General features: G+C 35.2%; 1 protein-coding gene across 1 annotated transcript in view; it reads left to right on the top strand.

Moving 5' to 3' along the window:
- The first annotated feature begins 12,225 nt into the window (after window positions 1-12,225).
- The window catches only part of LOC117341867, a 34,846-nt gene continuing 19,472 nt past the window's right edge, over window positions 12,226-27,599 (top strand). Inside the window, exons 1-3 of the mRNA XM_033903728.1 lie at window positions 12,226-12,303; window positions 16,488-16,747; window positions 26,395-26,802. Of these exons, the coding sequence (XP_033759619.1) occupies window positions 26,401-26,802 (402 nt within the window). The 5' untranslated portion in view covers window positions 12,226-12,303; window positions 16,488-16,747; window positions 26,395-26,400. The remainder of the gene's footprint in view (window positions 12,304-16,487; window positions 16,748-26,394; window positions 26,803-27,599) is intronic.

Raw genomic sequence — 27,599 nt, 5'->3', positions numbered from 1 at the left:
ACGGAATACGGGCCAGCGATGTTCCTTCTAAGGTGCCGTCATCGACAACATATTAAATAGTACAACAACATGTTGATCAAATCAGAACAACTCGTCCATTTGTTAACGATATAATACAGGCGCTTCATATTGTGTTATACTTTTGGTTCCTCATTATTATTTTCTAAACTTTAAAATGACCACTCTGGACATTGGGCATGTGCCAAGAAACTTTTATGTATGGGATGTTTAGTCCGGATATATAATTTATATGATCGATTCCTGTTGAAATAAAAATACGGAACATTGGTAGACTTAATTGTCCCTTTAACACTATGTACAAACAACACGACCTGCCTCTTTGATGCCTTGATGATGCCACACGGAACATATTTACATGCAGTTGTCAGTATCAATTGTGGTTAGACGACATCGTTTAATATCTTGATTCCATGTAGCATATACATGTATAGGATCTAATTTAGAATTGTCGTCAATCTGGTACGTATTGTATGTACCCTTCTTCATTAAAAATGTAACTTCGAATGAATTGCCGGTAAAAGTGCATTTGCATAATGTTCGAACGGTCCGATGGCTATGTAAGATATTTCACGTCACTATAAAACATATTATCGACAATACATTACATACGACGCATGGGTATTAGAAACAAATATTTAAAAAAAATGGCAGATATAGTGCATATAAAGTGTATGTTGATTTCAATTTATAAGACAATTGCATATCGGACAAGCCACTATAATCAACATCCGAGATATATATTGACACGATTGCTTTGAAATAATTTTGCATTAAAATTTCGAATATGTCATCTAACTACTTGAATCTTGACAATTTTCGACACATGACAGCATGATGTATTACACTCGCTATTCGTAAAGGTTAAATTATGATGTTAACAATGTCCTTGCGGCGTTTAAAGGAGGGATTAAGGGGGTTGTAAACACCAGCTGATCTTACTTACAATGCAGTAATGGCGTCCTCCATGAGCTTTGCATTTGTTGCGCATGTCAACCGGAAGGCGAAAAAGCGAAAAAGCGAAAAGATACCGCGAAAAAGCGCCGGATTGTAGGACGAAAACGTTTTCGCTTTTTTGCGTGCATTTTGTCGCTTTTTCGCCTTTTCGCTATTTCGCTTTTTCGCTTTTTCGTGTTAGTTTAACGCGAAAAAGCGAAATTTTAACATTAGATTTTCGCTTTTTCGCGGTTTTTTCCATGGCGAAAAAGCGAAATTTTAACATTAGATTTTCGCTTTTTTGCGGTTTTTCCATGGCGAAAAAGCGAAAAAGCGAAAATGGCACAAATCAGCCACCATACTTATCTGAGATATTTAGATTTAGTGTCATGTATACTTGAAACCAATACCTGCTATCCTACACGAGACGAAACCCTGTTTAGATAATATTAAATATCCAAGCCTATGATATGATTAATTTCAATCCTTACAAACAGTATAGTGTGTCACCACCGTGTGTCTCGGTATCAGAAGTATGACGTTAAAGTTTGTTTATAGAAACAGATCCCAGTGTTCTATTTATATACACATATAGATTGTACTTCTCTAAAACTAACGTAGCTTTTTAAGAATAATCATATTGCTAACAATATGATGCGTCATTGCGACAATAACTCTAATATGCCCGTGCTTAACATGAAAAAGATGCATATTTACTCATTTGCTCCGAAAATCTGTCGTATCTCGGAATTTCAATGAATTTCGAATACGAAGAGAGTAGGAGTTTTACTTGTTCAAAAGATATTCAAGCGGGGAACCTGTACAGATTAGTTTAGTAAAGGGTACAGTATGTTGATGTGGAAAATGAGTTGTTTTTTTGGGGTTTTTTTTTGTTGAACGTCCTATTAACAGCGAGGGTCTTTTAAGGACGTGCCAAATTCTGGAGGTGGAGGAAAGCCGGAGTACCCTACAGTCAGTACCTGGCAACTGCCCCAAGTAGGTTTCGAACTCGCAACACAGAGGTGGAGGGCCAGTGATAAAGTGCCGGGACACATTAACAACTCGGACACCGTGGGAAATAAGAACTAAACCTTCTACGACAAATTATTGATGCTAGGTACCAAAAGTATGGTAATCCATAGGAGAATTAGGTTGATCGAAATGGACCTCAGCCAAATTTGAATTATTTGCAGGGAGGTAACTCCAGTATTGCCAGTTCCATTTAATTGGATTGTATATACCACATAACAGCTTTATGTATTCTGAACTGATGTCTCTATTCAAATTGATTAAATCTTGGCATGCTGAATAGGAGCAAACGTGCCGGGCCGAAAACAGATATCCGCGAACAAGATCCTTGATCATTAATACCGATGGATTAGCCGCGAAATAACAGTTCAGTGAAATTCAAAATCAGAACACTAGATACGACAATAGCAAAATATGGTTCCGTGAAAATTTAATCCTACGAACTAGGACCGACAATCACAAAATATGGTTCCGTGAAAATTCAAACCTGCAAACCAAGCCCGACAATCACAAAATATTAGTTCCGTGAAATTCAAATCTTCGATCTACGCATGACAATCACAAAATATTAGTTCCGTAAAAACTCGTGAACTAAGTCGTACCTAATTAAAACCGACGAACTGAGTTCAAGAACAATGAAATATTTGTTACTTGTAATTCACAACCCGCCAACTAGATGCGACAAATGAGAAATACTAGTTTCGTGAAAATTGAAAGCCGCGAACTAGGTCCGCCGGCCACTAAATATTATTTCCGTGAAATTTGAAACCCACGAACTTGAAATTGAACTACTATACCGTAATTCATTGTATTTTTTTTTAATTTACATACCGAGCTACAATAAGTAAGTAATCTCCATCAATGCATTCCTTTATTGATGTATAACACAATATACAAATCTTTAGGTCAGACACAGTTACGTCATATCATCCAAAGAAAGGTTATGCCTTCAGGAATTGTTTTCCGGTTAAGGTAGCAATATCATTATTTTTATTTGTTTGTCTGTAGGCAGGCTCATGAGCTAGGCCTCGATCCAGTACACAAGTATTGTACGGGGTATAAACTGGAACACGGTGTTGATTTCACCGTACCCCTTGCTTCAAGGCTCTACAGATATCAGACTCATTACGTATAAAGCTTTGACAAGTCGACTTTATTGATACAGGTACATCAAAGGTGTATAGAAGGATATCTTGCTATTTCAGTGATTGGTGAGTACCGTTAATGAATACCTACAGATATATACAAAATGTGTGTATATCTACCAGAAACAATTGTTTGTGTAAACGTAAGTAGGACATTATATGGTTTTAAATGAATTCATAAAAAGAGTCTTAGATTTTTTGTTTATTTTTGCGATTCTTAAGATCTCATATGAAATAAAAACTAATTCAATATAGTTTTAAACAAATGCCTCGGCCAACGTACATCTTGGTAGGGTTTAAAATCAAACACAGGCAGTCATTTTTTTCAAATTACGAAATAACGTCACGGTCTTAAGGATGGCGTCAGAATTCACTTTTAGTACACTGGTGACATATGCAAAAGTAACATGTTGGCGCACTCACTGAATAGCAACAAACATGTGTGATATACAATACTCTATTAAAAAAGATAAAACACTCTTTATTATATAGAGGATATATAATTATGCATACAGTTATACCAAATATATTTCGCTACGTTGGATAATATTGGAATATTTTTCACCCTTGCTACTACGCACGAGTGAAACAAATACTTTAATATTATCCATATTCATGAAATATATTTGGTATTACTGAAGACTCAGATATATTCAGTTTATTACCTTTATTTCAACGAAAATTTTTTTCTGTGTGCTAACTAGACATATTACGAAGGATGCATACGTTTACCGCTTTCATGTGTAGACAAACCTATGCATCAAAATATAGTCCAAAGTACAAAATATTCATAAAAAATATTTAAAAAAAGAAACTAGTTAATAAACATTTCAATAAACTGTTTTATTTATGTGTTCTTTATAAGAGTTGCCGTTATTTTCTCAAAATATAATTATTTGATAAAAGAAAATCCGTCAAAACAACCCAGTTTACTACGCGTTGAGCGGTAAATCCAAAATGGCGTGTGTAGTAGACCTAAAGTGAGGAAAAGTCCTGACGTGTGCACGGCTTACTTTGTGACTCTGATCATGGACATCACTCATATAACAGTAAATTCATTCTGTTCACTGTTACTATCGGAGATTACTCTGATTATTTTATATTTTCTTCCATCTGACTTTGAACTAGGAGACCCGGACGCGGAAATATTTATCATTGGTCAAATCGGCAAAAGAAGTGTTCAAAATCACATTTTCACAGAATGAATGATTTTTGATAATTCGTTGATAGAACTGTAATAAATGGAAATATTCACAATATTGACAGTAATCGACATCTAGTCATACTCATGATATATTTGATACACAATTGTCTCATTGTACAATGTTACACGATATGCGACGTGCGCACGATGTTTGCAGGATGTGAGCACGATAGAATCAATATGCGATAGGTATCGTGGTTGATATCAATTTAGAAATGGATAATAAATAACATTGATATGTTCGGAATGCTTTGGAATCTGTATCTGTGTAGATTAATTACTGCTGGGTTCAAGGAGGAGGAGGTAAAATGTAGTCCATTCGGAAGTCCTCAACATCAGTTGCTGGTAAAACAATGGGAAAATCTCTCCCCATTTTTATTCTCGATATATCTAAACGACATGGAAGATTTTTTTATGCATAATAATGTTGACCAACTTCACTATATCGATACTCTCTTCCAAGAACGCATTGGCATATTCGTTAAATTATTTATTCTACTATATGCAGATGACACAGTTGTCATTTCTGAAACAGCAGAAGGCCTTCCAAAAGCTTTTCAAGAATTCGAAATATATTGTAACATTTGGAAACTTAAGGTTAATCTTAATAAAACAAAAGTTGTAATTTTTGAAAAAAGAAAAAGCAATGTACAAAATGTTCGTTTTACCCTTTTTGGTGAAGTACTAGATACCCAGGACAGTTATTCTTTTCTAGGACTGCTGTTTAATTGTAATGGTAATTTCTGTAAGGCGAGGAAAAAACTGGTCGAGCAGGCTCAAAAGGCAACATATGCATTATACAGAAAAATAAGAAATATTATTTTACCAATAGATCTTCAGTTGAAATTGTTTGATGCTTTAATCTCCCCCATACTTTTATACTCGTCAGAGATTTGGGGGTTTGAAAATGCTAAGGTGTGTGAGAAGTTGCATGTACCATTCTGTAAAAAAGTTTTAAATGTTCGTAGTTCCACAGAAAATATAATGGTATATGGTGAAACGGGTAGGTATCCCTTAAATGTTGAAATTAAGTCTAGAATGATAATGTTCTGGTATAAATTAATTACAGGTGGAAATAAATTATCAAGTTTAATGTACAAGCTTATGCTGAATTTACATGTAAATGATTTTTCTGGTTTCAAATGGATTTCTTATATCAAGGATATACATGTACTTAATAGTACAGGGCTAAGTTACGTTTGGTTACATCAAAATAGCTGCACTATGAATAAAAATTACCTCAAATTACGGTTAAAAACTATCCTGCACGATCAATTTATACAACAGTGGTATACTGATATTGATAAATCTTCCCGTGGTAAAACATATGCAGTATTTAAAAATCAGTTCCAGATTGAAACATATTTAACCGTGCTTAAACAAAAAGATAGAACAACAGTATGTAAATTCAGAACTAGTAATATATTTCTTCCGGTAGAGACAGGGCGATGGACCGGAACGTCTCGTCAAAATAGGATTTGTCCGCTATGTTTTACTTGGGTTGGATGCGAGTACCATTACTTATTTTTATGTTCTAGTATATATGTAAATCAAATTCGTAGAAAGTACATACCTAATTATTATACATGTAACCCATCTATTCATAAAATGAAAGGATTATTATCATTATGCAATATTAGAGTATTATCAAATCTATCCATGTTCATCCAATTACTAGAAAGACATCTAAAAAATAATATGTGAATTTCAAATATTAAATTGTAAAATTTATATAGTGTATATTGTAAAAATATTGAAATGATATGTTTTAAAACATAATGTTATATAATAAGTACTATTGTATGGTTAAATATACCATCCTGTATTGAACGAACGTTTTATGCTGTGTATACTACAAACTTTGTCTCAATGTACATGTATTTGTTTCACTATTCTGTACAGAATATTATATATTGTATTATGCTGTTGTAATTTTTGTTGACATCTTGTCGCACACAATAGTGTGCCTAAGTGCTAATAGAGATATCTCTCTCAATAGTGATTTCTGGTGTTCTAATCGGCACAAGCCGATAATTGCTTGTGAGTTCACGCGTTTGGTTTCTATGCATTTCAAACAAGTTCCGAAGATATGCTTTTATAGGTTGTACGTAAATTGAGCTTGAATTGTATTAAGAATTGCGTTTATACTATAGGGAATACATTTTCAAGTTGTTGAAATCAAACACATTATTTTTGGAATTCAGTGAGTTTCGTTTTCCTTACAAGATAAAAAAAATCGTATCTCAAAGGTTTGTCTACAGAATAATTAACCTAAGTTACCTCATTCATATATATACCCATGATGTTGAAATTTACTCTATGAATCTTGTCTGGGAGTTACTGATCTTTATGGACACGTTTTATAAATTTCGGACTATCTTCAAGTGTATTTGCAACGTAATCATTGCTGTTTTGGCTAATAAAAATTCAAAATGTTCAGCGTGTATTTCACATCGTGTATGAATAGCATTTTAAACTTCTACTACTAGAAGTATTATAACGGAAATCAGTACTGGTACATTTGTAAGTAACAAACCGGTCATGCCCTCATAATAAAGGCTATATGATGTAAGTTGTTATAAACGGCCCGTTATTCAAAGGTCATACATGTTACAACGACCCGTTAAAATTTTTTTAAACATACATGTTAAAGTAAGATGATACACGTTGTATTTGGCCCGTTATAGAAAATTAAATCGGCGTTTCTGAAATGTTTTGCCAATATTCAAAGATAATTGAAGAAAGACAGCCATATCTAGTTTCAACCTTTAAATCTCCTTATAACGACTTTTTATACGCTCGTCAAATGTGAAGGGTCGTCTGGTCCTTGTTTGTCCGGAGATAACACCTACAATTTCCGACCGATCTCTTTGAGACTCGGTATATTTTACAATCATAATGTGGCCCATGTGGACTGTCCGTGTGGCTAGCCCGGATGTCTGTTAACATCACTGTGGACTGTCCGTGTGGCTAGCCCAAGTGTCTGTTAACATTACTGTGGACTGTCCGTGTGGCTAGCCCGGGTGTCTGTTAACATCACTGTGGACTGTCCGTGTGGCTAGCCCGGATGTCTGTTCACATCACTGTGGACTGTCCGTGTGGCTACCCGGGTGTCTGATCACATCACTGTGGACTGTTCGTGTGTTCGTGTGGCTAGCCCGGATGTCTGTTCACATCACTGTGGACTGTCCGTGTGGCTAGCCCGGATGTCTGTTCACATCACTGTGGACTGTCCGTGTGGCTACCCGGATATCTGTTCACATCACTGTGGACTGTCCGTGTGTCCGTGTGGCTAGCCCGGATGTCTGTTCACATCACTGTGGACTGTCCGTGTGGCTAGCCCGGATGTCTGTTAACATCACTGTGAATTGTCCGTGTGTTCGTGTGGCTAGCCCGGATGTCGTCTGATTACATCACTGTGGACTGTTCGTTTGATCTACAGCGTGTTCCATTTAGCGGAACGTTCCGGTTGTGCCAACTTGGAACGGGTTCGCTAAATGGTACATGGCGTTCCAATCACGTTCTGTGCACGCGAAATCCAACATGGCGGACTTGACCATGATTGCGTCAGCGTCCTATACGTTTTTGTCGTTTTTTCAACGAGGACGAAGACGATACTGTAGAAACAGTAGCGGCGGTTTGTACAAAAAGAAACGAACGTACCCGAATTCCTTTTTATGTAGAGATTATTGTCAAATGTTATGAAGAACAGGAGTTTATTCACATTTCAGAATGACCAGGAGTTGTTTTGAAATCTTAATAGATCTTATTCATGGCACTGGTAAAGTGCCTGTCTATCATTAGCAGGGCCGTAAGCCCATATCTATTGAGAAGTAAGTTTTGGTAACCATATGGTACTTAGCCAATAAAGATTCACATAGAGAGATAGCAGACCGTTTCCACCGGGTTCAATCGTACTGACCGGGCGCCGGTGCTTACACCTGGGCGTCGATGAATTGTACACCCGGGCAACGATAATTTCCATAGAAAATGAACGCCGAAGACGGGATCGGAAGAACGGTTGAGATAGTTTTTCTCTTTTTTTTTGTATGCGATAATGCTGTCCTGCAAGGAAAATAACCCGACCACGGAACAATATGATAAATTGGCTATAACTTGCAAGGATAACGGACGGGAAAACACTCGAGATTTTTTGCTAATTCGCCCACGGTGTAGGCGGGTATGACCAAATTATGCCCCAATCCACAAACTATGCAACATATACAGCTAAATCCGCGATCTAAATGACTGTTAATCTCACAGTTTATCGGAGTTATATATTTTGACAGTATCAAGTCGTATTGGATTGATTGGTAATAGTTAAATAGGAAAATTAAACATTTCCATATTTTACACCTGTGGCAACGAAGACGCTCTGGAGCTTTACACCCGGGCGCCGCAATTTGCTGACGTGGTAGTGATGTAAAAATGACCAGAGTTGGCCTTTTGATGATTTTTGTTTATATATTTTTTGCATTTATGCTGCCCGATCAATACGTTACAGATTCACGGACAGGCCTCTTTAAAGGGCCGAGGAAACGGAAGTAAACACAGAAAAAACCTACAATGTACCTACGTTTTTTCTGAATTGAGCAAAAGTCTTACCACAAGTCCTTTATCATGTGCAAATGTGGATTGTTCATATTCACATTAACAAAACAAAAAACAAAACAAAAAAACAATAAAAACAAAAACAAAAAAACTAAAAACAAAAACGAACAAAAAAAAAAAAAAAAAAACAAGTCGATATGGTGTGCATTATCCGTATATTTGATAAGGCTTTAAGGTGTTTCTTAACATTAAACTTGTGGTAACGATGGGGAACAAGGAATATAACATTACAATGGTGGCCATTGCGTTTCCTCTTCGGGAGATTAAATGCGAGAGGTGGTTTCGGTTTGTACAAGTGCATGCAAACTCTGCTAGGTCAGAGGGCAAGGGGCTTTATGTCCGGATACCTGCGAGTATACATTCAGCATGGGTTCTTGCTTTTGCATGTACTTGTCATACTAAATTTATATAAATACTAAATTTATTAATTACGGTTATAAGCCTGCTCGCCATGTTCTGAGGTTGTAAAACAATCTATATTAAAAGAGGCTGCGGCCATTTAATCCAAATACATTGTTGGGTTTTTTGTTTAGAAAATATCTTAAAAAATAATACCGTTTAAAGAGGCTTACCCGCAGACGGACCGGTAAACGGCACATCTCCGATCACTAAATAAACTTCAGTACACGTTTCTATGTGACAAAATTAGAGGCTTTCCGACTTTATTTCTTGAAAACAATTACAGAATATTTATTTAAAAGACGTTTTAAAACTCAACCTGAGAGGGAAATATATGGAATATAACGCCGCTGCCTTTGAAGTTATCACTGTGCGGCACTGTGCACGTGCTTGTTTCTTTGATGTGTCAATCAAATTAGACTCCACTTTATAGCGGGGACTTATTGCGGGTTGCGATTAAATAAATAATATTTAAAAATGAGGTTTTAATATCACTTTTCAGCGTTTTATAAGGAAAATAAAATGAAAAAACTCAACAATTCCAACAATCTGTCATGTGTAAAAAATCTTTTTCTATTAGCCAATTTTTCTGATCTCTCTGCGGACAAGCCTCTTTAACATAACAGCTGTAAATCTTCACTCATTTCTTCCTCGCGAGATAAGAATGTGGTATAAAAAACGGTTATACGCAATTTCCCAATGTTCTTCTTATTGTTTATCTTTGGCGAGTTCCTAGTTGATAATTTGAAGAAAAAAATATAGGAACGGTGATAATTATTGAACTGAAACTGTTTATTTTATTTTTTCGTCAGCATTTCTGTCGACTAGCAAATCCTTTATGTGTGTAGCCCTTAATTTGGTAAAAATATTTAAAGTTCAATTTTTGAAATTAAGACAGGTTCAAGACCAAATAATGAGCCATTTCAAGTTTAATTAGCTTCAAGAGTTTCGACAGACTTTTCAGGAATCATTTGGCTATCAGCAAAATCGTTAAGGAGGAAAATGACAGTAAATACATTCTGTTGTAAACGGTCTGATATTGTTTTTTTAAAGACTGGCCAAATCCAAAGACTCACTCTCTTTCTTCAAATATCTGGTTTTATATTTCAATATACAATATCATCATTTAATTTACTAACAAGTCATTCCTAAATGCCTCAGAGTAAAAAGAAATGGTTTTGGCTAATGATCGTTCCAACGGTGGTTACAAAAACTTTATACATAAACGTTTACGTAGGTGTTGAACATCACTGCTCCAAAAATGTGATTGGAAGTTTCTGATATAAACAGAAGCATCGTCAAACATGTTGAGACGTAAAAAGTATTAATAAGCCAAGACATTTAGAGATCTGAGGTATGTTTGTCTTCTCCCCGTAAAAAAACTTATGGATACTTTTAGACACTTGTGATAAATTTGACACGAAGCGCACTGAAAGTACTATAAATTTTGATCATTTTTTTTTCACCTGTTGTCATCTTTTGTTGTGCTTGTTGCCAAAAACACAATTTACCGGATATAACCTGAAGAGTCAAGTCGTAATTCTTTCAAAGCAATTACAATCATGCATACATATATAACGCATTTTGTGTAAATTGTAATCGTAAATCTATCACTGGCGGCCATATTTGATCCAACTTGGTACCCTCAAATGAGACGTTCCCGACGAACCGGTTCGTTCCAGCGGAACGTCGTGTTCCATTTAGCGGAACGTCTGGTTCGTTCCGGAACAACCGGAAACCCATATATCTGTTACAATACTGTGGACTGTCCGTTTGTTCATAACTAGCCCAGAGATCTGCCCCAACTAATCTGGATTGTCCGAATATTCGGTACTCCGCCCCTGGGAGCTGTCCTTATGCTCGTCACTAGCCCAGATATCTGACCCCGCCCCTGTGGACTGTCCCGGTATGCTCGTCACTAGCCCATATATCTGACCCGGCCCCTGTGGACTGTATTGCATATTTTGCCGTGAATTGAAGTGTATCGTAGAGTGTCAGAAGTAGATGACATTAGCCGAAAGTATGGTGTATAAGGGAAAGAGTGACTTTTGTGGCCAACGTCTATCATGAGACCTGTTTGTTTATGCGGACAAACCGGTTCGTCAGTTTTTTTAAATGAAATATTTCAAACATATATCTTGACGGACCTGCAAATGTTAATACAGGCCTTGGGAGTCTTCGTCACTGCTCGTCTGAAAACAATATAAAATCACCAGGTTCATAATCATTTCATAAATGAACAACACCGGTACAACTGGACCGTCCATTTGGTCCGCAAAAACGAAAACGTCCATCGTTTATTAAGGGGAAAAGTGACTAAATGGCCGATGTACATTATGCAAAACTGATATTAAGTGTGATAATGCAGACAGAAACTTCGACATGCAAAAGGGAATCGACTAATACACACACACACAGTTTTAGCAGTAATATAGTTGGAAACTTGTCTGAATTCAGTTGCAAATATTGTTCATAAAACTTTAATACATGGTAATGGTGTGGTGAGCCTTGGATCTATATCATACCAGATTTTGTACCCGTACTTTTCATGGTCCTGTCATTAAAACTTTTGAAGAGCTTAAGGAAGTTTACTTTTTTTAAGTTGCAGCGCAGAAAATCCTACATTATGTAATAGTGATCGATTTGCTTTGGAGGCCATAGAATCGATTGTACAGTGTTTGGTTGATTTAATCACATAAAGAATCTTGTCTACATCACTCCCTGATCAAATATCAACATGACTTGCCATATTCACAGTCTACAGGTAAATTATTTTCGACGTCGTAAAATTTTTGTTGTGTGCAACCTTGATTTATACTCTGTGTGAGTTACTGCCCTTGTTGGTGAGATAAACAAAGGCGAGTACCGTTAATTAGAAATTCCGCGGGAAGGAGTCGCACGAGAAATGTGTTGTGTTCGACATTCATATTGCTGTTAGCTCAACTGACTCTCTTATTACTGGTGAGTATCCATTATACTGTCAAAGTACCTCGTCGGTATAATCTGGGACCCGCTGAATCTTTTGTGAAACTTTCACTTTCACTTCCTTTTTAGATAGTTTCGTTATGCATGATTGCATCCGTTAGAAGACAGACTTGAGTTCTCATGCGGAAAATAATGAGTACGTTTGACGGTTATTTTATTTAGGATACTTGTGCGCCGTACGGTAGTTTACATCAATCTTGTGTCTTCTTAAACTAGACTAGACTTAACTGTTGTACATTTATTTTTTTCTCAAAAAGGTTCTGTCAAAAAACATTGCCTCGGCTCAAATGACTTAATGAGTCGAAAAATTCCAACTGATCCAATGTCGCAGTTGGAACCGCTAATCTATACTGAGTTTCATAGATTGTATTGTCCCTTGTCCTGAAAAAGAGCACAAAATGTTAATCAAAACACGAAATATTCTGGAGACAAATGGACGAAGGGGGACAACTCCTGTCAATAATGAGACATACTATCTTACAATGTATATGCTTGGCCTAAGTAAGCTGGCCCGACCCCAAGATAACTTACTACCGGGGTTATTTGTTTGTTTGTTTGCTTGTTTTTTCATTCTTGGTCTTTGGAACATGCCAAGCGCATTTGGGTCTAACTAGCTACGTGTAGTTGTTTTGATACCTGCATTATATTAATGCGAGGACTGCCAATCGTAAGAGAGAACAATGCAAGATATTTCATCATCGAAAATTACTTGGGGACAATATGTTTTGTACTAGGTCGATCATTGATAGTGAAAATATTCTTGTTTTTTTTTTTCAAAAAAATCGAGAAGAGTCATATAGAAAACGTTTAAAATCAAACATGATACCAGCAATGAACATGGATCAGCGATGATGACAAACAAAAAGAAAATGCGTTGAACAAGACGCAAAATCAGGTAAAAAGTGACATGGATTACTCCCTAGCTGTCCTTTTGGAATGATATGCAGACACCATGAACCTGCCTGTTATCGGTATAATGGCATAGCATAATATGTCAGTAGTACACTATATAGTGCATGCATGTCCGTTAACAAAATCAGGGACGATATATAGAATTTTCAATAAGTTTTACAACTTACTGGATAATAACAGTATATATATGAAGGATGTTTTGCTAAACAAACAGAGGATGTGACATATTCTTAGACAACCTCTTTGTTTCTTTCTGATTTTCTTAGCATCTTATCTTAGCAACTTATGACATGTACTACATGCACACAATACAGAACAGCATTTTGGTCTAAAGAATCCAGCGCTGGACATTTCAACTGTCAGGTTTGTTAATTCACACCCAAAATTGATCTCCTTGCCAATAGAATGATCTTGATATATATACCAAACCCTATATTTCAATTACGTTTTGAGAGTGACTTGAGTGTTTGATTTGTAAATGTTTAAAACCACACAGGGTAGTCAGCCTAATTAGCCCCTAATCCCTTCTCCTATAAATCCCCCTTAGATTTCATTTCAGGTTTTTTTCTCCCAAGTTTGGAATGGGGCCTTTTCCCCTCAGTTTGGTAAGAACATTTGTGAATTGGGCAAGATGTTTTCATGACTAAACTGCTTATTTGGGAATTTGGCCTAAATAGGAATAACTTCGCGTGGGATTGGGGTCCATTATCGGCCCCAAAAAGCCCTCAGAAAAGCCTTGCGTTTCCTATTCTTTAATATCTGCTCCACCACATCGGATCCTCCATAAATCCATTTTAGCTTAAGATTTGCCTCCATTTTTTTCCAAAGATCATAACTTCATAAGTCAGTCATGCTGAACTGAGAGGGAAATTGTTTCTCTGTGTTGTCTTTAGATGCCTGTTCAGATTGATCAGTATAATTAAAAGTAGTTGGTTATTATCAATGATTTATCATAAAGAGGTTAAATATGGATATAAAACCTTGATACCGTAACGAGAAATAAGTAACAAAGCCTTCCTAGCTGTATTCAATTCAATATAATTAATTCCGAAGTATGTATGGCTTTATAACATTAACATCCCTATGTTGATGTATTTACCTAAATAATAAGAACATATTTTAAAACTACATCATTCTAGTATTTTGTGTATGTTTCAGTTGGGGCTGCGGTGGCCGAGTGGTTAAGGTGTCCCGACACTTTATCAATAGCCCTCCACCACTGGGTTGGGGCAGTTGCCAGCTACTGACCGTAGGCCGGTGGTTTTTCTCCGGGTACTCCGGCTTTCCTCCACCTCCAAAACCTGGCACGTCCTTAAATGACCCTGGCTGTTAAAAGGACGTTAAACAAAAACAAACCAAAGCATATTTCAGTCATTTATCAGCTTTTTGCCTGTTTTACCATACCGTAATGCTATAGATCACCGAATCTGGCGAATCATGGACGATTTATGGATGCCAAGTGGAAATGACACTAATATCCTTGTAAACTTACATCACTACACATCATTTCACGGCCACTTCGTGTATTACATGCCCAAATTCAGATAAAATACATATCTTTGAAACTATTGTAATGCTTAGTATCTTCAAATTGGCGATGTCAAAAATTTGTCTGTTAAACAAAGAAATGCTGAAATATTGACCAATATTTATTTTGTTCGACATTATCAAAGTTTAAAGGTAGGTCTTTTTCTCACTTTTTGGGATGGGGCTTTTTTGCTCATATTGGGAAGAAAATTTGTGAATTCGGAAAGATTTTTATAATGAGTAAACTGCAAATTTCAGGAATTTGGCTTTAAAAATAAATAATTCCAATTTGGAATGGAGCCCATTTACGGCCCCAAAAAGCCCTCAGAAATAGTCCTGAAAGGCCCCATAAAATTAACAGAATATAGACACTTAGCTACATGTGTATACTTTTTATTTCATATGGAATGATTGACCAAGTTATTTTGATTATAATAATTTTGAACTTTTCAATATTTCAAATAAAGACAAATATATAGCCGAGTTGTCAATGAATCTCTCAGTTATTGATCTGATTTTTTTTGAGAAGAAACCTTTCATTCAGAAACAACTATTATCTCGGTTCAAAAATAACCTGTTCATATCTACGTTGTGACATTTACGATCAACTGCATGCTGTCCACATGCCAAAGTCGCAAATGCATTCAACCTATAGTATCTCAATTGATAAAAGGGCTAAAAAAAACTCTATCTCGTAATTATTTACGTAATTTGATGATGGTTTGAAAACATATAATTTGATGAAGGTTTGAAAAAAATACCATAATTGTCATAATAAATAGAATGTCAGTAACGACATAGTTGTATAATCAACTTAACTTAATGTAACCATGGTAACTGATGAAGCTAACTATGACAGTGTTTCTCCTGTACATTTTGCATTGGGAATTGCCACCTGGTGAAAACTAAGAATTATAAATACATACTAAAATGGTAAAATAAAATGAAGAAAATGATGATTATAGATTGTTGGATTTCAATTTCATGTCATCATATTAAAAATACAACAACACCAGATTCATAGATAACCAAGGTAATTGATAAAAGGTTGATATCCTCCTGTAACCATGGTAATTAATAAAAGATTGATATCCTCCTGTAACCATGGTAATTGATAAAAGGTTGATATCCTCCTGTAACCATGGTAATTGATAAAAGGTTGATATCCTCCTGTAACCATGGTAATTAATAAAAGGTTGATATCCTCCTGTAACCATGGTAATTAATAAAAGGTTGATATCCTCCTGTAACCATGGTAATTAATAAAAGGTTGATATCCTCCTGTAACCATGGTAATTAATAAAAGGTTGATATCCTCCTGTAACCATGGTAATTAATAAAAAGGTTGGACCCTCTGGTTAATTTTCTGTGATCTTAATGGGGCCGGACCCTCTGGTTAATTTTCTGTGATCTTAATGGGGTCAGACCATCTGGTTAATTTTCTGTGATCTTAATGGGGTCGGACCCCTCTGGTTAATTTTCTGTGATCTTAATGGGGCCGGACCATTGGGTTAATTTTCTGTGATCCTAATGGGGCCGGACACTCTGGTTAATTTTCTGTGATCTTAATGGGGCGCGACCCAGTAGGAACATGTCAGGCCTCTGTGATATGGTGATACCAGCATGATGTTATGTTTCCCCTATTTCCTGAGTTTCTATAAATAGATATAAATATAACACATACGTGTGCTAATTACAAAGGTCTTTTCTTTGCCTTTCAGTTTTAACCACACACTGTACGAAGGAATGTCATTTATGCACACCGACCTAGGATAAGATGCTGGCGTGAGTGTTCACTGATGCGGAACCATCAACACTACAGTGACTGACAGCCAGTTAAATACATACTAAAATTTAACAAGTGGGATATCACACACGCAGGAGTTCTCAACAGTCCAGATCTGTGTCACGGAATTGTCTGATGTGGCTTTAATTAACAGGATTCACCTTTTTATCTCGTCGACACGGAACTCAGAAAAAGGTAAACAATGTGTACCTGTTAACGAGTTATTAATACATTCTATTGTCACATCTGTGTACAGGTTTTTTCTCTCTTCCTGGTGAATTAATTCAACCGTGGCTATCTCCAGATTTAAGTAGGTTATTTTATGGGGCAGTGGGGGTTTATCTCAGATGGTCGGCCAATCTGTAGACCTTTAATTCACTATATATATACACGTAAGTAAACTAAGGGAAGTGCTATCAGGTTTAAATATACTTGTGTTTGTATGTAAACATGTACTTGATGAATATGTTGGCGGTCACATTTCGATCAAAAGTTGTATCAATGACAATTGAAGATCATTTGAAAGGAGAATTGTACCTTTTATTGGGTCCCGTGGTACACAGTAAAAATGTTGGTGGTTCACAGCTAAATTAGCTATAATTTTTCTGTGATGAAGCCTCCTTTATTAAGATTTTCAAGTGAAAACACCAGAATTATTAAGAGTCATCAAAGATATCATACAAATCAAAAATGTTTTTTTATCAAGAAATATAGAATGTGATTATTATATTTTAACAAACCAAGGCAAAATTGGGAAAAAATGAATGATTGGAAAAAAATATTATATTGGATTGTTTACAATCTTATTCTGAAATGTAAATATATACACATGTAGTACATTGTACGCTTGTTGACCTATATTTAGATTCAGTTATGAAATAAATGATGAAAAAAAAATGATGTTATTAAATTGCTGTACAATGTAAGTGCTTGAGCAGGTTAGTATTGCATTTCAAGTTTCTATAATATTAAAGTCAAGTTGTTCCCTAAATTATTTCAAATGATATTTCTGTATTATAATTATGAGTGCTTTATTTACAAGTGTTTTAATATGATTTATCCAAACAGGATTGATCTCAATAAATACCTTGTAGGTACCAGTTTCCATATGAAAGTTTTGTTTACTTCGGTATTACCTATAAACAAAAATTGAGTAACACCAATATGTAGCTATTAGCAGGGCAGTTAAGTGGGAAATCATAATGGAATTAACATAACATTTTAAAATGTGGACTACATTACCAATTTAGTAATCTATGTACATTGATACCATACAGGTGTGTAGTTTAATGTACATTGTATACCTGTGTATAATGTGTGAGATTGTGTATACCTGTGTATAATGTGTGTGGTTGTGTATACCTGTATATAATGTGTGAGGTTGTGTCTATCTGTATATAATGTGTGAGGTGGTGTATACCTGTATATAGTGTGTGGGGTTGTGTATACCTGTATATAGTGTGTGAGGTGGTGTATACCTGTATATAATGTGTGAGGTTATGTATACCTGTATAAAATGTGTGAGGTTGTGTATACCTGTATATAATGTGTGAGGTGGTGTATACCTGTATAAAATGTGTGAGGTTGTGTATACCTGTGTATAATGTGTGAGGTGGTGTATACCTGTATATAATGTGTGAGGTTGTGTATACCTGTATATAGTGTGTGAGGTTGTTTATACCTGTATATAGTCTGTGAGGTTGTGTATACCTGTATATAATGTGTGAGGTTGTGTATACCTGTATATAATGTGTGAGGTTGTGTATACCTGTATATAATGTGTGAGTTTGTGTATACCTGTATATAATGTGTGAGGTTGTGTATACCTGTATAATGTGTGAGGTTGTGTATACCTGTATATAATGTGTGAGGTTGTGTATACCTGTATATAATGTGTGAGGTTGTGTATACCTGTGTATAATGTGTGAGGCTGTGTATACCTGTTATAATGTGTGAGATTGTGTGTATCTGTATATAATGTGTGAGGTTGTGTATACCTGTATATAATATGTGAGGTTGTGTATACCTGTATATAATGTGTGAGGTTGTGTATACCTGTATATAATGTGTCAGGTTGTGTATACCTGTATATAATGTGTGAGGTTGTGTATACCTGTATATATAGTGTGTGAGGTTGTGTATACCTGTATATAGTGTGTGAGGTTGTGTATACCTGTATATAATGTGTGAGGTTGTGTATACCTGTATATAATGTGTGAGGTTGTGTATACCTGTATAATGTGTGAGGTTGTGTATACCTGTATATAATGTGTGAGGTTGTGTATACCTGTATATAATGTGTGAGGTTGTGTATACCTGTGTATAATGTGTGAGGCTGTGTATACCTGTTATAATGTGTGAGATTGTGTGTATCTGTATATAATGTGTGAGGTTGTGTATACCTGTATATAATATGTGAGGTTGTGTATACCTGTATATAATGTGTGAGGTTGTGTATACCTGTATATAATGTGTGAGGTTGTGTATACCTGTATATAATGTGTCAGGTTGTGTATACCTGTATATATAGTGTGTGAGGTTGTGTATACCTGTATATAGTGTGTGAGGTTGTGTATACCTGTATATAATGTGTGAGGTTGTGTATACCTGTATATAATGTGTGAGGTTGTGTATACCTGTATATAATGTGTGAGGTTGTGTATACCTGTATATAATGTGTGAGGCTCTGTATACCTGTATATAATGTGTGAGGTTGTGTATACCTGTATATAATGTGTGAGGTTGTGTATACCTGTATATAATGTGTGAGGCTCTGTATACCTGTATATAATATGTGAGGTTGTGTATACCTGTATATAATGTGTGAGGTTGTGTAAACCTGTATATAATGTGTGAGGTTGTGTATATTGTGTGTTTTAATTGTCACAGTATATTAGACTAGCTTAGCTACAATCTGGTGATAATATGTCGAATACGAATTTAAACCCCTGAGTAAAGTGTTTTCAGTGTAAATTTTAAAGTCTGGTTAGCTTGATAAACTGATTTAAAAGTTACGCATCCTTTAAGATCTTTAAGAATTAAGAATAAAATGAAATGAAAAAAACTTAAGAATGTTATGTGAAATTTTTAATCCAGATCTTTATTGAATCTAAGGTAGTTTGAGATTTCAGAAGAAATGTTTGACCAATTCATGTATACACAAACAGGTTCAGAATAATAGGAACTATTAGCTAGTGTACTGTATACTACCAAGGATTGCCATTGCATAAAAACCAATATATAGATTTAGAAATTCAAGCTGACTACATTTTCAATAGAAACTTCGAGGAGATCGATTCTGGTACACAGATTTATCTGAACAAGTTGGTTAGTGCTGTGTAGGGTACCGGTATATGTGTGAAGTGTAAGTGTTTGAATTCTCAGGATTTAGACACCATGCCAAGTGTCGGAGGGTAAACAGTGGGACCAGGGTATTGTTCCACACGAGTTAGCTGACCATTGAGGATACAAAATATGGGTGAGTCGAGTGTCTATAGACGGTTGGGTAGCGTGTGTGTCAGTCCGAGTGTGCGTCTTTGTTGTGACATCATCGTGTGTATAAACAGATCGTAAATCAATCTATATGTCACCAAATACTACACAAGTGTCTCTCGAGTCTTCAGATTAATCTAAGATTGCTTAGGACAGTCAAAACCAAAAAATAAATTAAATTCCAATTCCACTCTGGTATTGACATAAATGGAGCTAGCTTTTAAATATGTCAGACATGTTTTAGGTATTGGGTTGTTTTTTTTCTCTGATTTTTATTACAGCATCATATTAATTATTCTGTTAAAATATTAAGGCTGAAAGAAAAGAAGTTGTTTTGATAGGTAGTATACAGGCAATGCGAAAAATATTGTCCTGTTTATGTGTGAAATACACTGTTTGAAATAAATACAATTAGCAAAGTTTTATTTGAAAATATGAGGACTAATTAGCATGGAAATGAGGTATGACCTTTGACACTGAATGTCTAAGGGACTGAACTCCTATACATGTTAGCCATACAATAATTCACTTACTCTGGTTTCGGCCTTCAAATCAGAGTGATATGATTATGTAATATCTGTCAATACTAACACAATAACATGTATTCTGTATGTCTACCAGCCTGATAATACATTGAGAAATTTGTTGAGTTCAGAAACGGAACCCTTCGACTGGCCGCATGGTTGTTGTGAAATATTAAGATTTTTTAAAGAAAGATATAAAATCCAAAATAGTTCAAAAGGACAAAATTTTTCATTGTTTTTCTTTGAAGTTTTTTTTTATAAAACAATGTTGTAAATTTTATCATATATCATGACTTTAAAAAAAGTCCAAATGAAGTATTCTTCGTACAAGTATACCTAACAAGGCTTTCCGTTTGTCCTGTTCCTGACTGTGTAGTGTGTATGGAGATTGGCAGTATGTCAACTGTATAACGGTTCTCATATACCCAGTGTTAGATGTTTACATACACCTGTGTTGACAGGTAGCTTAACGAGGTAATCACCAGTACAGGTAAGATATATCTAAATAACTATTTAGGAACACTTTGTCCTTAGCTAATGGGTCAGTTTGTATGATGACCAGTACATTATGCTGATTTACCAAGGTTTAAGACGGTGACAGGATCGACACACGTAAGTTCAGTAAGTAATATTTAGCTATGACTGCTGTACATACAAAATTTCACATTTTTCAGTAGTGCATAGTACCTGCACCTGACTTATATATCATACAGTAGTTCTGGAGTAATGTCAGAAACTTCTTAGATCTTAACTAGAATATTTGAATGGTGGTCTTTCCACTGTATAGGAAATTGAACAGTCAGTTGACATACAAAATGAAAACCAAGCATGCTTGAATTCTCTTTGAATTCACTTTGTATATCTATAGTACTATTGCAGTGTGATCATTTAAATTTTTACTGAAAATAAATTGCTTATATTTCAAGCTCACTATATATAGTGCACTGTCAGGTCTATTGATCAGATTAATTTATCTATTAATGTAATAGCAAGTTTTGATTGGCTATTCTCTAAGGGGTAAATATCCGAGGGTCCTGATGAATGTCAGCCAAACTAAGATGGCTGCGCCCGTCGCCAGCTACTTACGTCCAAACGATGTACATGTATTTAGAGGAGATGGAATGCACAGTTCTAAAAGTAACAAAACAACAGATAGTTCAGAGGCTAATTAATATTTCAAACATTATTTCATTAGCACATTCAATTTCTGAACACTGCAGAACAGACATAAGAGACAATTTTTGATTGGCTAAAAATATACTGTTATCTGGGCAAATGAACATGTCCTCTTCCCAGTCACCATCAGATCTTATTACATATAATGATGATCTAAATTATAATCAGATTGATTCCACGCACAACTAGAGCCAGACTTAGCCATATATTACAATGGCACCATTCTTGATGTATTGTGTTTTAAATAAAGATCCAATATCTACACTAAAACACCTGGGTATACAACTACTACCTGTACAGCATACTGAAGTAACTTTAATTTGATACATGTACAAAATATATTTAGTAACAGGAAGGCTAAGATGCTCAATTATCACATTATTTAACTATTCCATAATTGACTATTATTATACCGGTTATTCTAACTGCTCGAGTCAATATCAAGGTTAATATGTATGTTCTGTACATTGTGTAACACTTTCATACTGCAAAAAAAGTTTGTGAAAAAAATGAAATAATAAACTAATAATAAAATTTCTAAAATTTAATCAATATTTTCAATTCACATTAAATGTTATTTTCTGTCATATGATAAGAAATATTTGGTTGTGCTTTAGATGTGGTTACGTCGAGAGAGAAAAAACATGTCAGAAAGTTGATTGTTAATTGCAAATTTGTATTTTGCATATTACTGCATGTTCAGGTCTCATAACACTGTACTGGCCTTGGTAGTGTTATATGATGACAAAGCAAATGTAAATAATATACAGTGTTTTTTTCTGGTAATTTTTTCAACAGCCTATGCCTTTTCGATTGGGAAAATAATTGCGGTGTTTGGTGAATTTGGGAAAATAGCAAATAATGACAAAATACTTAAATAAGTCAAAACACTTCATTTATTGGCTTTTCTAGTCTGCCTCATGATATGAAGAGTCAGTAGCAAGCATCCTGGGTTATTAATTAGACTAAAAAACAAAGGAAATTTTCTTGTTTTCATCTTGGTGTTTGTCTACGGACTCTCTGAAATGCTTGCCTGCATGTCATTTGTGGAAAGCGCAACAGTGATCAGGATTCAAGTTACCTCCCTTATATACCGTTTATACGACTAATTGAGGCCAACTTGCCTATCGCGGAAGTAAATTGTCAGTCTACTGTTCACGTGTATGATGATCAACTATAGTACCATAATATTCACATATTCTAGGAATGAAATACAATACAGGTAACCAGATAGAAATTCAATACAATTTTTTTTTTTTTTTTTTTTTAAATTAGGAAAAATGATGTTTCAAAATTGGAAAAATACAACTTTTTTTGGCAAGGGGAAACAGCCTAAAGCCGGCTGTAGATCTGGCCAAAATAAATCACTGATATACCTCATTTCCCTAATATAATCTGTTTAAAGGGATGATTATGACTCACTGTTGGTATAAATAGTATCAGGCATTATATTTTAAAATATTGAAAGAAAAATTATATTATAAAGCTAATTAGATATTCCCTTAATTTAAAAATTTAAGTGTCTGCAACCTAATTATTTGTAATTATACATGTATCAGTGCAAACCAATAACATAACAATTTGGTAAGTCCCACATCAATGCATACTGTTAATATACTTTATTTGGCGTGCTCAAATTTCAGCGCATTTCCGAATTTTGACAGATTAGAACATTGATGAATTTGTGGGCCAAAACTATTTAAGGTGCTGTGAAATAGTCACCTTAGGTGATTGTCGCAAAACTTCGCTAGAACAAATTAATTCGAAACTCTTGGAGAATCTACATGTCGCTTATTTCTATGATAAATCCTGATGAGTTCAGAATGGGACCAGAAATAATTTTTCCCAAAAAATGCTAACAATACACTAGACAATGATATCTCCATTTGCGAAGAATTTGCTTGTGATTAAGTAACATATGAATCGATTAACGCTTTTATATATTTTAAGACATTTGTTTAAAATTAAAAGACATTTGTTTAAAATTAACAAATCATAGAAAAACAGTCAAAATCATACATACATGTAATGACCTGTTTTATCCGTATTTCAAACTATTTTCTGTGCAAATTATTACGCTTGCTTCCTGGTTCGTGCCAGGGGCGGTAACTTGTATACGCTCTTGAGTTGATAAAAAGGGCCTTTGCCCGTCAAATATTGTTTTTAGTCTCGGTTTTTCCAAACTAGTCTATATTTATATGTTCCTTTCAATGAGTATGAAATCAAGTTATATTCGTTTCAATGAGTATGAAATCTACAGTTATAGTCGTTTTAATAAATATGAAAATTACAGTTAAATTCGTTTTAATGAATATGAAACAGTTATAGTCGTTTTAATAAGCATGAAATCTACAGTTAAATTTGTTGTATTAAGCATTGATGTCATTGATCCGCATAGCGGATTCTTACAGAAGTTTGCAAACAAAATTTGTTTCATAGCCGGATGAAACTAAAAAAAAATAACATCAACGCTTATAATTAATTTTTGAAAATGATTTTCTAATTTAAAACAAGTTTTATGTACAATTTTACTGGTTTTAAATGGGATTCTTTTTCTCAAATCAATTCCCAACATCAATTGTCGTATTGTGATGTCACATTTTTCGCGCCATTCTAAGAATTTCTTTCATAGAAGAATGAAAAGAATTTTTCGACCAATCACATGAAAACAAAGAAAAATTAATTATATGAATATGAAATCTTCCTAACAGTTATACTTGTTTTAATTAGCATGAAATCTACAGTTATATATAGTCACTTGAAGAAGTATTAAATCTACTGATATGATTGCTGTAAATCAGTATTGTGCCCAAATCTTAGCGTACCAAAATTAATACAATAGTCATTAGTCATGTAATATAAACCATTCAATTCAATTGTTTTAAAATGTCTATTGTTGGCATTTTACTGCTGGATATGTACAAGTAACATGCATGCTGGAGCTACGCGTGTATATAGCTACCATGTCATCAGTGCGTTTTACAGAGGCCTGGTTCAGTATTGTTAGATGTTGTTTCCATTTCTGGCTGATAACATGTACACAAGTTGTAGACTAGATGTAGAAATCAATTTTCTGTAATCTAGCAACAGCTTGAACTACTTATTTCTGCCAGGTCACACTTGAGACTAGAAATCTGCTTCTTTATCAGAACTTGAGTAGGTTTTATTTTTGCCTCCCTGACTTTTAATTAGGAGAAACTCGGTGATACTCTTTAAAATTCTGTCTGGAATAGCGTCGTGGTGTCCTGGTCCTGTGGTGGAAACGATAGAGTCTTTGTAACGACTCAATAACTGTGTCTAAGACACCTTGGTCATCTGATCATGTAAGTTTTCTTTACCTAACACATTACATGAGTTGTATCTTTTTCAGGAGTATAAAATGTCCTCTTTAATTGGCCTTGACTAGAGACGATTTTATTATAGGCCTAGTGAACATTTTCAATAAGATAATTATAAATGTGCATACCGGTGTATTAGTGGTGTATTCTTTAGTGCTTTTCACTTGGAAATCCTTCTGCTTAATTACACAATTGCACAAATTGTAATCTCAGTACTGTATTTATCTACAAAAAAGTCCATACATGCCAAAAGATAAACTGATCCTCTTCATCATTTTTGCAGAATCTTCGATTTCAAAAATGTAAGATAAAAGTGGTTCATAAATTAACCCTCCCCAAGCTTTGATATTAACCACAAGGGGAGGGGAAGGGGGCTTTGGGTGAGACATTAGGGTAAGTCCTTTGGGTGAGACATTAGGGTAAGTCCTTTGGGTGAGACATTAGGGTAAGTCCTTTGGGTGAGACATTAGGGTAAGTCCTTTGGGTGAGACATTAGGGTAAGTCCTTTGGGTGAGACATTAGGGTAAGTCCTTTGGGTGAGACATTAGGGTAAGTCCTTTGAGGTAAGTCCTTTGGGTGAGCCCTTTCGGGTAAAGTCCTTTGGGTGAGTCCTTTCGGGTAAGTCCTTTGGGGTAAATCCTTTGAGTAAATCCTTTGGGGTAAGTCCATTGCGGTAAGTGCTTTTGGTGGCACATACATGTACTTTTGGTGCAGTCTGTGTTAATTGATGTTAACTGTATTTCCTTTAAGTATATACATGTTTCCTTGTAGTATTTTATGCTATATACATGAAGGCAAAAGGAGGGAAAAATTTCACAACAATATTTCACAATGCATGTGGCAATAAGAGGATAGAGGAGAAAATATAACATTAACATCAGGTACCTTTCATGAAAATATCCTCCACGCGTATATGGAAATCATGAAATGAAACCCTGCAGAAATAACCACATTTACATTCTCTATAGCTAAAATCAGGAAAAAACTTCTGCATGAATTAATACATAATTATGAAATGTGTTCTAACATTTACAATTTTCTGTGATATCGATAACTGTGTGACACGCATTTAAAGGAATTTCAGGAATGTTTCAGCAGCAGGTACAGGATAGACAAGTCTTTCATCCCTTCCTGGTTGTATGGATTATCTTGTCCTAGGGGAGAAGATTCCTAATGAGCACAGTCTGTTGATTAGCTAACGGTTAAATTAGTTTTGGATTTACAACATTTCATTAAGCAGTCTCAATGACAATAGACTAAATTATATCAAGTTCGTGTGTCACACCATGAGTTATCTCCCTTTATTTTTCAGAGGTCAATGGGTAATGCTAATAGTGGCGGAGGATTGTTCGTCGGAGAAGATCAGGAAGTTCCTGAAATTTTTGAAGTGTTACCATACGAGGACGATGGTTTTGGTGTAGAGGAAGAGGAAGACTATGTGGATGAAGAGGACAGCGATGAAGTAGAATCTGAGGGGGAAGATAGAGAAAGAGCATTGATCCAGAAAGGGGCAGCTCAGATCGAACAGCTCCTTAAGGATCAACAAGAATCAACAGATAATCAGCAGCTCCCTGAGGATCCACAAGGAGAGAGGGAGAAACAAGAGCTCCCTAGGGACCAGCAAGGAGAGAGGCAGAAACAAGAGCTCATTAGGGACCAGCAAGGAGAGACATCAAAGCTCCCCAAAGGTCACCAGGATGTCAAAATCAGAAAAGATAAAGTAAGTGTTGAAAATGGATGCGATGCTACATGCATGATTAAAACTTTCATTGGCAGATGGCATTGGAAACTGTTGATAACTCTCTAATTATTACAGTATATTGCTATCATTTACTCACAGACATTTTCAATTTGACAACAAAAGGTTATTAGCAAGCATTGTCTTTGATATAGCCAACTTCACAATTGGAATTTGAAAAATGCTTTAATGATTTATGTCATGGGTGTAATTGATGAAGAATATGCTTGCCCTTCCAGAACACCTGGGTACTGTTTCACAAAGCTTCCTAATTTAAAATTTTCGTAAATATTTATGGAAATTTTACGCATAACTTACAGTTCGTAATTCTGTTTCACAAAGGTAAATATTTTCATATCTTATGTCCAAATTGTATGTTCTCCCAGTGAAAAAATGCTGCTCTCTAATCTGGAGGTAAAAAAAAAAAACACTTTCAAGTTGAAAGAGTGTGCAGGTCTACATGTGTCCTGTACACAGACAAGGACATTTATTTTGTTCTATCCAAACAACCGTATTATGGAGAGAAGATGAAATTTTCTGTTGAATTCCAATTGGAATTAGTGTTTGTATCATGCGGTCATACAAACAGTAACAGCACAATTTTCACAGGTTTTGCTCACTGCACACAGTTGTACGACAAAGTTATTTTCTGTTTCCATATGATGTTAAATTGTTTTCGCACATTATGGCAGGTTGGATTTGACGTAAAGTTACACAAGGTTTTTGACATAAGTTATAAACATTCGTAAGTAATGAAGTTTTGTGAAACGCTTTGATAT

The sequence above is a fragment of the Pecten maximus genome, chromosome 14, assembly GCF_902652985.1.
Source record: "Pecten maximus chromosome 14, xPecMax1.1, whole genome shotgun sequence".
NCBI lineage: Eukaryota > Metazoa > Mollusca > Bivalvia > Pectinida > Pectinidae > Pecten > Pecten maximus.
Note: the sequence above shows the minus strand (reverse complement) of the source record. Positions and strands in the feature narration are given on the sequence as shown.